The sequence below is a fragment of the Periplaneta americana genome, chromosome 15 (genome assembly GCF_040183065.1).
Source record: "Periplaneta americana isolate PAMFEO1 chromosome 15, P.americana_PAMFEO1_priV1, whole genome shotgun sequence".
Taxonomy (NCBI): Eukaryota; Metazoa; Arthropoda; class Insecta; order Blattodea; family Blattidae; genus Periplaneta; species Periplaneta americana.
The window spans coordinates 67622789-67636495 of record NC_091131.1 but is presented as its reverse complement, the minus strand read 5'-3'; the positions used below and the strand labels follow the sequence as shown (position 1 = coordinate 67636495).

Genomic DNA, 13707 nt, shown 5'->3' with positions numbered 1-13707 from the left:
TGAATAGATTAACCGGTCTTAATTTTACCAGAATCAGTTTACTATAGGTATCTCGTAACTTGTTTGGTTTCTGTGTAGTGATTTTATTGTTTCATCGAGTACGATATAAAAATAGACTACATAAGATACTGTTAACAAGTTACATACAAATACAATAATTTTTTTTTATTTTTAGGTTATTATTTAAGTGTAACATATCTAGCGTTGTTATGGTAATAGTAGGCATATATATATATATATATATATATATATATATATATATATATATATGGGAGTTGGATGTGTTTTTCAACGTAAGAATTGGAAGTAAAGGTGGAGTTTTATTTTTATTATTATTATTATTATTATTATTATTATTATTATTATTATTATTATTATTATAGAAAACGAGCGTGGAGGTAGTTCCGGTGATTTTGGAAGTGAAAATGGTCGAATTTGTAAGGGATTTCTTGCGGCGACGGATTTCAAAAGGGGAAAATTTCAGTATACAGATTACTCTCTGACAATTGTATCTTGAAATACTAAAAAGAGCAGGTTTGTATGCGTTTGTCAAATGCGCATTATCATGCTTACGAAAAGGCACTTTTCAGTGCCAATCATTTATTTTGTGTGCACAAGGTTGGAATTTTGAAGTAAAAGGGAAAGGAAGGAATCCTTGTTCTGAAATTTAGGATGTAATGTGAAGAACGTAAAACTTGTAATTCAATAACCATTGAAATAGAGTGAAACATAACAAATAATCATGAAATAGACACAAAATTCCTATATTGTAGGCCTAACAGTTTTTCCATATCGGCCATTAAGCTGACAACATTACTAAAAATAATCACCTGGGTTTGAAAACCTTGCAAAAATTCGTATATACAAGCCGCAATAAAAACCTAAACTAACCGGTCCCAACTAACCTAACCTAACCTGTCACAGATTCGTATATGTAACAGCGTATTCCGAATCTCACCGGTCCAGTGGCATCAATGACGTCACGTTGCAGCGAAATAAGGAACAAAACTGCTGGAAGGATCGATGTCTGTCATGGCGACTATACAAGTTGTTGTTTGTGCTACTCTAGCAAAATTTTGCGAAATTTTCGTACTCCCATCTCGTTCAAAGAAAAGATAGCATAAACAATTTATTTCTTGAACCGGTAGTAATAATGGGTCCGTTGACATGTTCACTCATAAGCCATTAACATATTGTTTTTACGTTGTGCTCATTACAAACAATACAGCAGAACTAAAGCAGAACACACCGCCATGACACAACAGTGCACTATGTTATTCGTCTGCTAATTCCCGCCCTATACAAGAACCAATCAGATTCACTGATGGTGGCTGATGGAGACTGCCACCACCTCTGCAAGTTGATGGCACCGGTGTGACACCAGTGGAGCATCAATGACGTCATTGGTGGAATTCGGAACACCGTGATGCCATCGGATTGCTCACCGGTGAGATTCGGAATATGCTCTAAGGCATTGCCAGAGTGTACACTAGCGTGAAAGTTTCGTGATGTCACCAAAGTTATGTTGGTATTACAAAGGGAAGAGCTGAAGGTGTGGAAGCGATGTGGGATGAGGGCTACCGCAGCGCTCATTTAACACATTTTTGTAAACTCTAATCGGAGACAGAATGTTATGATGATTGTCGCCATTAAGAACTTTGTAAATGTTTACACATGATCACCACTAAGTAGCAACGCCATATTGTATATTTTTGTTCCAGAAAAAATACTCGTCTTTTACGAAAACACTTCTGCTGTATTGTATTTTCCCTAGAACAAAAATTAAATATGGTGTTGCTGCAAAGTGGCGGTGATGTGCTGGATATTCAGTAAAAACCTTTATAACTTTTCATTCAGTTCAGTTCAAATTATATTTTTACGGCAACAACACACTGGAGAATCAACTATCTGTGCCTTGAAGAATTAAGAAAATATCCAAGTACAATGTGAGGAAGAAGTGTTAAGTGCAATAGTCCTAAATCTAAATTTGGGCGCAACTAATAATATGCATGGTAGAGCAATGCCGACTACGCTTGCCACTAGTCTCCAGGTCGTAATTGAGCCTTGTGAAATAGACAGTCGAAATGGTGGTAGTAAAATTCGCGACTATATTCTTAAAGAATTCGCTCCACTAGTCAAGTCCAAGGTTTATAGAATATAGGCCTTAACAGCGGTGTTCTGAATGCAATGAAAGAAAATACAAATGTAGTAAGATCTTATAGTAGGTTATCACAACGAAATAAAGGGGAGAAAAAGGTGTGGTTCAGAGAATATCATTGAAATGAACGAAAGTAAATTTCCGTTAACTACGTAATTATGACCCCGTTGCCGTATCTAGAGAATATACTCGTCATATTTTATAACATTTTTGTGTTACATACGAGTAATACGTAAATGAAACAGTTTATATTTAAAGTTACAGTGTTTTTATTAAGTACAATATGATGTAATTTAAATTAGTACATGGAGAATGAAATGAAATAATATTGATAAGGAACAACATAATCTAATGAGAATATATTTCATAATACTTTTAAAGAACAGCATAATCATAACGAGAGTATATTTCAAAATATTAATAAGCCTTATCACTGTCCGTGTGTCTAATTTAGACTAATATATGTATCTGCTCATCAAACCCTATCTATATCTAACCTTGTCGCTAACAGTGGTGCTATTTGTCAGTAATATTTCGAACGAAGGAGGTAGAGAGAGAAAAGAAACAAATTTCTCCTCCTAACGATGCCACAGGCCAATGTCATGCTATTATTTTGGCGACATTGTTTTGTGTGTTTAGTTCTATTTGGTCGTAACCGTAATGGCACTGTTGAAAGCTACCGTAGCTAATTCTCCAGTTTAGCGTAAATTTGTTCATGATTGTGGTGGAAGTAAAAACTGCGAATGTACCGATATTTTAGAATTTACATTAATTTTTGGGGTATTTCTTTACTATAGCGTTACCACGTTAAGGTACAAATGTATTTATATTCTTTGCTCCTAGACAAGTCATAGATATCGTAAAGAGAAAAAAAATTGAGTGCCAGCGCAAATTTCACACCCAAATTAATGTGAAAATGGGGGCCGGTGAAGAGATGCAGGTAGGAGGGATTAATCCGTCGAGGTGGAAGTGATAGGCGGCAATGGGGGTATCACGTAGGTATATCTCATTTCCGTGTTTTTCCTTACTGATCACAGTGAAACGCTAGTTTTCGTAAGGTCGAATCAGTGACAGGTTAGGTTTATGCTTTTTCTGTGTCTTGCATATACTCACAGTTGTCTAAGAACGTGCCCATTCTTCCAAAGCATACTAAAAGTCTAAACTAACTTAACCGTACACTGATTTAATCTTACGAAAACTCGCTTTAGTCGAATCAAAGGCAGGTTAAGTTAGATTATGCTTATTTAGTCGGTCAATGTAGAGTATCCACCGCCCACTGAACAAATATTGGTTAAACGAGCGTTGAGCGACTTCCGCCGATTTTGGAATAGACACCGACGCACTTAGGTTAGGTTAGTTTAGGCTTTTATTATCCCGTCAAGATGAAGGTGAAAGCGATTGAGAGTGATTTTGTTTTCTATGTTGGCAGTTCAAGTGCGTCGGTGTCTATTCCAAAATCGGCGGAAGTTGCTCAATGGTCGTTTCACCCGAATATTTCACACTTTTATCACTGCCAATGTTGTGCTATAGACCAATTTTCGCAACTCTAATGTAAAAGACTGCCTACACAAGCAACAAGTTATACTAAATGTTTAGGATTAGTGTAAAACTGCCTATGTCTCCTATAGTGGGCGGGACATAAGTAACATTCACCATTTAGTCTTTTGCTATGCCTTGCATATACTCACAATTGTCTAAGAATGCGCCCTTTCTTCTAAGGTATACCAAAAGCCTAAACTAACCTAACCTGTCAATGATTCACAGAGAAAAGGACTCTGTGAATCAGTAAGGAAAAACACGAAAATGAGGTGCATGTGCTTCCCCACTCTGCCACATAACTCTTCACCTTGCTCTAGAAATCCTACTGGTCAACACTTTGACAGCAACTTTCGACCCTTATTTTCGGTGTGAAATTGACGTAGGCACCCAATGTATTTTCATATATGATACATAGGCCTATTACTCGATTACAACCCAAGGATGTAAATACATTTCTTCCTTAATGTGGTATTGCTCTAATAAAGAATTACCGTTTTGGGAATACCAACAAACAACAAAAGTGTATATGTTGTCGATAAAATTGTCTATAGGTAAAACATATTTCATTGTGTATGTGAAGAGTAGTTGAACATATTGGTGATAAAGTGGTTGAAATTTTTTAATGGAATGTGTCACCGCTACTTAAATAAGGTGGATCATTTAACTCCGTTCATTTTGAAGGTTGCACGGCATTAGTTACTATCTGCTACCACGAGAATACATTATATAGAGTCCGGAGTTAAATAATTATTCATTCTATCCAGTATTAGACTAAGTAAGAATTAAGAAATTGTAAATATGGTATAGTAACAATAATTGAGCCGTTCAGAGCAAAAGTGGTGTAAGTCAAAATTGGGTAATGAGGTTTAAAGTAAAAATTCTGTAAAATACAGCACAAAGAAGAAATTAATATGTCCTTCTTGCTATCCACTGACTACTAATAGTTTAAATAAATTGAATATTAATTGCTACTTTGTGCTGTATTTTACAGAATGTTTACTTCAACCCTCATTACTCATTTTAGACTTACACCACTTCTGCTCTGAACGGCTCATTTAACTATCTTTATCCATTTGTTGGCAGCATGCAATTCAGTCCATTGTAAATAGCATATGAGTAGATGAGAAGTGTGATGAGTGGCCCTATGTTGTTTTGATACATAGGTTGGATAAAAAGTTATGGCAACACTGCTGTCACGTGACGATGGTGCGTTCGAGAGCTGCGAGCTGTGTGGACATGAACAAGGACTGTTAGATGAGTTAGTACAGCCAGCGACAAGAGTACTCTGTCAATCTACTGCAGTGTGTAGAATGTTGACTTTCATAGGGATAGTGCGAGCGCCCTAAGACCACATTTACAAAACTAGAGCTACGTTCCTGGATCAAAATTGAAGTGACACGAGGTCGTAGCGCACAAGAATGTTTTCAGGGACTGCGTGAAGCATGTCCCAATGCAGTGTTGCCATATCGTACAGTGGCATGATGGGTTAAAGCGTTCCGGGAAGGCAGGGATGTCGTTCAGGACAATCTCCGTACAGGACGACCCCGCGTGGAGGACAACACAGTTCAACTCCTTGCTTCCCTGTTGGATGCTGATCGCCGATGGACTGCGCGTGAGTTAGCAGTGGAAGTCGGAGTATGTCACAAAACTGTGCTCCACATTCCTCAAGACATTCTGGGTTACCGCAAAATTACAGAGTGTTGGATACCCCATGAAATTTCCGAGGTTTTAACAATGGCACTGCTATGCAGTCGCACAGGCCTTGTTGGACTGGTACCAAAGGAAAGATGACGACTTTCTTGGACGAATTGTCGCTATGGATGAAACCTGGGCTCGCTCATACGAACCAACCAAACTTGAAATGTCAAATTAATGGAAGTATCCAGGTTCTCGTCCGAAGAAAGTGCGCCCTACACAAAGTGCTGTGAAGGTGATGTTCATTGTGGCATTATGACATTGATGGGGTAATGCTGCACCACGCTGTACCTCCAAGGCAGACTGCAAACGCAGACTACTACTGCAGGTTCTTGCAGCACCACCTTCATCCAGCCCTCAGGAGAAAACGACACTTGGTGGTACAGAATCCCATCATTCTTCATGATAATGCAAGGAGTCACACCCCTGCTGCTGTCAAGGACCTCTTGCGCCGCTGGCAATGGGAGATGCTGGAACATCCACCATACTCACCCGATATGAGTCCATGCGATTATGATCTTTTTCACCAAAGTGAAAGAACCACTGCGAGGGATCCGGTACAATACCAGAGATGAACTTATCTGTGCTATAGGGTGGTCAATACGGAACATCAACTAAGATGGACGTGCGGATGGCGTACGACGCCTTCCAAACATTTGGCAAAAGGTAATAAATAAGGGGGGCGACTATATAGAAGGTACGTAAGTGTTGTACCCATGTGAATAAAGCCATGTCAGTAATATCGAACTGTTGCCATTACTTTTTATCCAACTTTAGTACAACCAAATGCTAATTTGTATAGTACTGCTAACATTTATTGTGATTTTTTGTTTAAATTATTGTCTGGTTTCTCCCACAGCAAAAATCACCAGTAATAATTATTAGTGTGCATAAGAAATATATCAATGGCCTAGATCTAATACCACGTATGTGATTTTTTTTTCAAAATTTTCAGGAGAGACACAAAACTGTTTATTATTTATAAATTCTATCTATTTGAAACACTGAAAAGCACAATATTCAGTACATTCTTAGGTATTATTGTGTTTTTCGGTTGTTCAAATAGATAGAATGTATAAGTAATAAACAGTTTTATGTCTCTCATGAAAATTTTTGAAAAATCACATACGTGGTATTAGATCTAGGCCATCAATAATCTGTCTTATGGGTTTGTTGCTAAGCTTTTAAATTTTCTTATGTATGAGATGTTCGTAGTTCTCTATTAATATGGACTCATCTGTTAGGTGATTATGATTTTTGATAAGAATTTTTTTTTTTGCAACTTTCGTAAATAGAAAGTGAAATTATTGCACAGTACAGTGAATGCGTAAAATGTATTCGAACACAAGGAAATTTTCTTGCAAAAAAGAATAGGTAAAGTGAATAGCCCCATTTGAAAAGTTTCTGCAGTTTTATTTCATTTTACGTCCATTATTTCATGCATAGTGTGTTAGTAGGGTAGGGTCATTCCACGATTTCGCGACATTTTACATTTTTTTCATCTTTCTACATTGGTAACATTTCATATATCATTTTAAAGCTAAATTATTCCAGAATCTGAATTTGACAAACACTGATTTATTTAGACTGGCCATACCTGTGCGCTTCACTACACTTGTTAGAAACAAATATTATTGACTTAAATCTATTATATTTTCAAATACAGTTTCGTAATTACTTAGTGAATAATAACTTATTGTAAGTTGTAAGTCGTTTGCTTCTGAATTATTTTCAAAGTTGTATTTAAAGCTATGAATGTAACTATTATTATCATGCAATACTTTCTAGAGTTGTTCAGTCAATTCTACTTTTAAACTTAGTACTATATTACAACTAACAGACAATTAGTCAGCATCTGAAACAAAATATACTTGTAAGAACTGAGGGTTTTTACTCTCAGCTGGAAGACTTCTAATGAAATGATAAGCCTAAGCTTGAACTTAAATGTTGGCATAAAATTGACTCTTGTATTTCTTTTGCACCGAATGATGCCACTTGGAATAAGGTGTTGTACTGTCATGTATTATTTAAGAAGTGTGTTGATGACGGATGTAGTCTTATAAGCACGTTTTTAATTGGTTGTTATGGCTCTTGAATCTCAGGAGGAATATCTTTTTCAATAGCGCAACATAATCCGTTTGGCTCATTACCCCCTTTGTTTTGCATGGCATTTTTTGCATAGTTTATTCATTTTACTTATTTGAACACAATTCAAATGAGCATAATCAATATTTGAATCATAATGGAATACTAAGCTAATATACTATTCAGTCATTCCACGTCAAATAGCACAGCAACAAAACACGACCTTCTCGTAAATGGTCGAATTTTTTTCGTGAATTCCAGACATCAAATAAGGAGACGCGTATTGTTTTATTTCCACAATTATTAATTATTTGTGTAGTTATGACAATTATAAAATACGCAAATTATGCGCGCACTGTTACATAAGCTTACTTGGAACTCTGTGTCCACATAAAGTTGAGATTTGGGATTTGGCGCATTTGAAAAACTAAATACAATACTTTTTACTACTTTAGACCTATCACAAATAAATTTAAATCTTGGCCTAATATTTTAATCATTTCTTTTTCAAAGTAAAATAACTACATTAAATAGCCAAGTTAAAAATCTGAAAAAAATATAGACTTGTTCCCTGATGTATTATCTGTAAACTACTGCATTTAAAAAATGTGGGTTCTGTATACATACATTTGCAACAATTTATTTTCCGGAGCCATGTACACTCTTGCGATCTCCAGCTAATGAACCATTTGCGGCCATAGGCCTACGTGTACACGTGTGCTAGAAGTCTGCGCATGGAAAGTTTTACGGAATGTAAAGAAAATGTACAACTTGAAAATTACATAGTTATTGCAGACTTCTCTGAAAATTATTCTTTTGTAATACAAGATTGAATACAAGGTGTGCATTGGAACAACTGCCAAGCCACAATACATTCTTTTGTAGTATATTTCAAAGAAGGTACAGAAATTCGTCACAAAAGTATTGTTGTCATCTCAGAAAGCATGAAACACGACACTGATTCCTTTCACTTTTTTCATTCCGAAGCAATCAATTTCTTAAAGCAAAAATTCAACAAAACAAGAAAAATTATCTACTTTTCCGATGGATCAAGTTCACAATACAAAAACAAAAATAATTTTTAATATATCTGCTTACATGACGAGTATGGAATTAGCGCTGAATAGGACTTCTTTCCAATGTCGCATGGTAAAGGTCCATGTGATGGCATTGGAGGAAGGCTGCCATTACACTATCAAAGTTGAAAGTTCTTTGACAAAGAATATGATAAAATATTTTATCAAAGATCTTTGATAAAAAATAGGATTTGGGATATATTACACTACATAAAATCTTTTATAAAATATTTTATCAAAGATAACCTAAAATTAGGAACAAAAGCTCACCTAACACTTGTTCCACAACATTTAACACGTGTTCCTAGGATTTGTTGATATTAATATTTACATCTTAAGTTTATGATTTGTTGATATTAATATTTACGCGTTAAGTTTATGATTTGTTGATACTAATATTTACGCCTTAAATTTATAACATCATGAATGAAGAACATTATTATGCTTGTTTAGCTACAGATAGTTCAATTATTACCTAAGCATTTTACTGAAAAGAAACCGAAAAAGAAACGCCTGTGGATTAAACAATGGATTGCAAAACGTGATAAGAGAGGCATCTATTAGAATTTATTGAAAGAGCTACAATGCGAGGACTGACCAGCCTCATGGTCTAGTGGTCAGAGCTTCTGGCTATAGTTCATGAGGTCCCGGGTTCGATTCCCGGTTCGAGCATAGGAATTTTTCCTTAAAGGAGATTATTCCTGTGTTCGTCCATGGTCTGGAATTTAGGTTAAGTTTAGATTTAAGACCTCTCCTGGCACCACATTATCATAATCATCCTATCACATCATTGGGGTAATGTAACTCTGCCTTCCAAGCGCCCCAACCTCAGAAGTGGGTTACAACTAAGCCATGGCCAGGAGAGAAGACCAGAAATGTCGAAAAGACAACCTGGTGGCATTGGATTAAAAAAAAAAACAATGCGAGGACTTGAAAAGTTATACAAATTATTATAAAATATTATTATACTGTATAATATTAATATTTATATTGTACAAATTATTTATTTACAACATTTAATTTCCTTCACACTCCGATACCAGAATTTTTGTGGTAGCAACAGTCCGTATTTGTTTCAAGGTATAGAAATCTTTTATCAAAGAAACTTTTATAAAAGAAAAGCCATTACATTGTCATACATTTTATAAAAGATCTTTGTCAGAGAACTTTGATAGTGGTCGGTCTGGTTGGTGCAATTGGTATAGCGCTGGGCTTCTATGCCCGAGGTTGCGGGTTCGATCCTAGCCAGGTTGATGGCATTTAAGCGTGCAGTAGATTTACTGGCATGCAAAAGAACTCCTGCGGAACAAAATTCCAGCACACTGGCAACTGATATAACCTCGGCAGTTGTGAGTGTCGTTAAATAAACCATAACATTTACATTTGGGGTCATTCCATGAAAATGCGACATTTTCACGAAAAAGAAAAATCTCATGAATCTCTGCTTGTTATATGTCATTTTTTTTCGTTATGACCGAATTTTTTTAATCTGACAACACTGATTGTGCAACAACACATATAGCCTATGGGAGAAAAAGCACAAAGAAGTCTGTGATTTAAGAACGCGAAATTATCTATTAGAAATCACATATTTGAATGCACATTTAAGGCAAATCATTACTTCTGTATGTTAAATTCAATTAATAATGAAGTTCTGATCTTTGGTAATAATTATAATGCATAGAAACTGTAATTGCTTGATTACAATTATTACAAAGAACGGTTGAGAGTTCATGTGTCATGCTCAAATGGACATTTGTTTATATTTCTTCAAAACCATTTCATTTTTAATGTTCCATGAATATAAAAGTGACACAAATCACGTAACAATCACTTCTTATATGGACAACATTTGGATTTATTTACAAATTCTACAAGAAAAACACGTGACACACGAACAAAAATGTTATGTTCATGTGTCACTGCTTACAGTTTTTCTTGGTATTGGAAGTGTTTACGTCTAAATATAATTAGTACCGGTAGTGGGATTTCAAATACTTACTATTGATTTAGATAATTATTTTGTGTGTGCGTGCGTTCGTGCGCACGTGCACTTTTTTTTTTTTTTTTTTTTCATATTGTGCCAAATGACATAAATGCATTCAGTTGTTTTCCAAACAATTATTAAATGTAATATATGCACAATAATTGAAATGCTCCTCCATCACAACATTTCTATTCACAATTTCAGAGTTAAGTATTTATAATGATTTTTAAGACTAAAACTTAGTGGGCAAGACAACATTTTCTAAGAGGTTACATTTGTGAGCTTATTTTATAATTTATAAAAGGAGTATCATTCTTGTTTATGAAAGTTACAGATCTCTTCATGTACTTAATAGTTACTCGGTGATACATTAGTTAAAGATAAAGCAATTGAAATTAAATAGACAAAAAACGATAATTGGCAACAAGGCTTTTGGGCATAAAGAGTTACAGTAGTGGATGCAATGTTAAACTGCTCCATATACACATACACCTAACTCTATATTAATCAAAATTCTTTGCTGGAGTAATTGCTTTGAAATATTGTATTTTTATTTATGTCTACATTTATTTGCAGAGCAGTTGAAGACATTGATATGTGATTTTACTTTCTTGGCAAAGGTTCCTTTTTCTAGCTTTTAAATTTCCTTAACTTAAATCTCAGTACACAACTATGTATCAACACAGCAATCGTCTACATGCATCGATTCTACGTGTTCCACTCCTTTACGCAGTTCCATCGCAATGCAATGGCTGCTGCAGCCCTCTTCCTGGCTGCCAAAGTGGAAGAACAGCCAAGAAAGCTGGAACATGTGATCAAGGTAGCACACATGTGCCTGAACCGTGACCAGCCGCCACTCGACACCAAATCAGAGGTAAGTGTGGTTCCAGGCGAGTGTGAGAGCATTAAGATGTCACTTATATTGCATATTGGTGTCCATCTTGATGCAGAAGTACCTGGAGCATGCGCAGGACCTCGTATTCAATGAGAACGTGCTGCTGCAAACTCTGGGTTTTGATGTGGCCATCGACCATCCACACACACATGTTGTACGATGCTGTCATCTAGTTAGAGGTAAGTGTCTTATTGACACAACGTACAAGCGAGGTAAGTGATAGTTTATATCATTGGAATAAATATATTTTTACGGGTAGGAATGTCAGATGCAATTATGCTGACATTCCATCACATGATTTCCCCCCCTCCCCCCCAACATCTTATCTGTTTTTGGCCTTTCATCAGACTGAAGAACTGAACTTAAATTTTCGTATATATCATTACATGAATTATTATTGTTTGCATCAGTAGTTATCACCAAGATGGAGATGTACCTCAATCGGTATTTTATTACCATTATTTTTTTACATACCTCAGTCAGTGGACCATTTTCTTTTCACTAAATAGGCAGTTTAATTCCTGACATGCTGCCCGATTTTTGGTGGACAAATTGGTAGGTTTTATGCTGACAAGAGGAGTCCACATTATTCCATTTGCCAATTTTGAACTTTCATGAGGTCAGTCTACATAGAAATCAATACCCACCCGAAAATTCTTTTGACTGGCTCTTAATTTTCGGCACAAAAAATGATAATCTTCAAAAGCGTTTAGTATTTTAAAGTGACTATATTTTTATTAAAGCATAAATTCTTGTACTTGACATACATGAACTTCAGTTTTTATCTTTAGTATTTTCTGGAAGAAAATATGAATTCATCACATATTCATTTTGTATGAGGTCTCGCCCATCTCATTGAATACTACACAGCTATTATGAAATAGCCAATATGTATTATTACTATTTAATTCATAATAACCGTGTAGTATTCAATGAGGTGGGTGAGACCTCATACAAAATGAATATGTGATGTATTAACTGTTAGCATTTGTCACGAACTGATGTTGAATATGGCCACAAAGTAATTTAAATATGCGCTCCTGCATATATGATTTGTATTGTCTCAAATGCAGGTAGTAAGGCCGTAAAAGCATTACGAGAGGGGTTCGGCCGGTGCCATGGATCGTGTCCCGGCATAGCTCAGTTGGAAAGAGCACGCAGAGCTGAGAGGTCCTGGGTTCGATTCCCGGTACCGGTACGAATTTTTCTCGTATTAAATAGTAATAATACATATTGGCTATTTCATAATAGCCGTGTAGTATTCAATGAGGTGGGCGAGACCTCATACAAAATGAATATGTGATGTATTAACTGTTAGCAGTTGTCATGAACTGATGTTGAATATGGCCACAAAGTCATTTAAATATGCGCTCCTGCATATATGACTTGTATTGTCTCAAATGCAGGTAGTAAGGCCGTAAAAGCATTACGAGAGGGGTTCGGCCGGTGCCGTGGATCATGTCCTGGCATAGCTCAGTTGGAAAGAGCGCTCAGCATGCAGAGCTGAGAGGTCCTGGATTCGATTTCCGGTGCTGGTACGAATTTTTCTCGTATTAAATAGTCATAAAATATAAATTGCCTGGACATGTGGGGTTTCTGCAATACATGAGTAGTAACAATCATTTCATTTCTTTGAAATAATTGTTAGGTGAAGAAGATGGGGAAGGACATTTTTTTTATATTATAAAAGAACTTTAAAAATATATTCAAGTCAAGAAATTGGAAAAGCAAAATTATGTGAATAACATAGTTAATTCTTGAAATTCCTTATCCTTTAAAAACAAAAACAAACTAGGAGACTGAAAATTTTAGTTCTAAAAAAATTTCACATGCCCTGGATTTGTGGTGTTCCTGCAATTCAGTGTAACTTATTACCACTCTGAAATGTACACAAAGCACTGGATGTGTGAGATTTCTACACCACCTGAAAGGCCTACATATGAATAATACAACCGTATGAAAACTGAATTTTAGAAAAATTGTGACTTGCGAGGTTTTTGCAATTCATGATTCATTTTGATGTCACAGACATCTTGAATAATTTTTTTAATAATTTCAAGGGAAAAATTGTTCCGGGGCCGGGTATCGATCCCGGGACCTCTGGTTGAACGTACCAGCGCTCTACCACTGAGCTACCCGGGAACTCCACCCGACACCGTCTCAACTTTTCCCTTTATATCCACACAACTCGCGTGGGCTGACGAAACGCCAGAGACCCACAACGAGTGCACACAATCTCTGTGTGACTTAGAATTGTGGTTTTCTGTTAACG

The 13707-nt window shown here is 36.0% G+C and overlaps 1 protein-coding gene across 4 annotated transcripts in view; it reads left to right on the top strand.

Annotated features, from left to right (window-relative positions):
* CycT (Cyclin T) overlaps positions 1-13707 on the top strand; it is a 49932-nt gene that overhangs the window by 765 nt on the left and 35460 nt on the right. For 3 of the 4 annotated variants that reach the window (XR_011336155.1, XM_069847594.1, XM_069847596.1), the window contains exons 2-3: positions 11204-11414; positions 11491-11614. Coding sequence is in view for 2 of the 4 variants with exons in the window: in XM_069847594.1 (XP_069703695.1) it covers positions 11204-11414; positions 11491-11614 (335 nt within the window). In the remaining 2 variants the exon portion in view is untranslated. Of the gene's footprint in view, positions 1-11203; positions 11415-11490; positions 11615-13707 lie in introns of those variants that run through there. The other variant, XM_069847597.1, reaches the window with a different exon arrangement.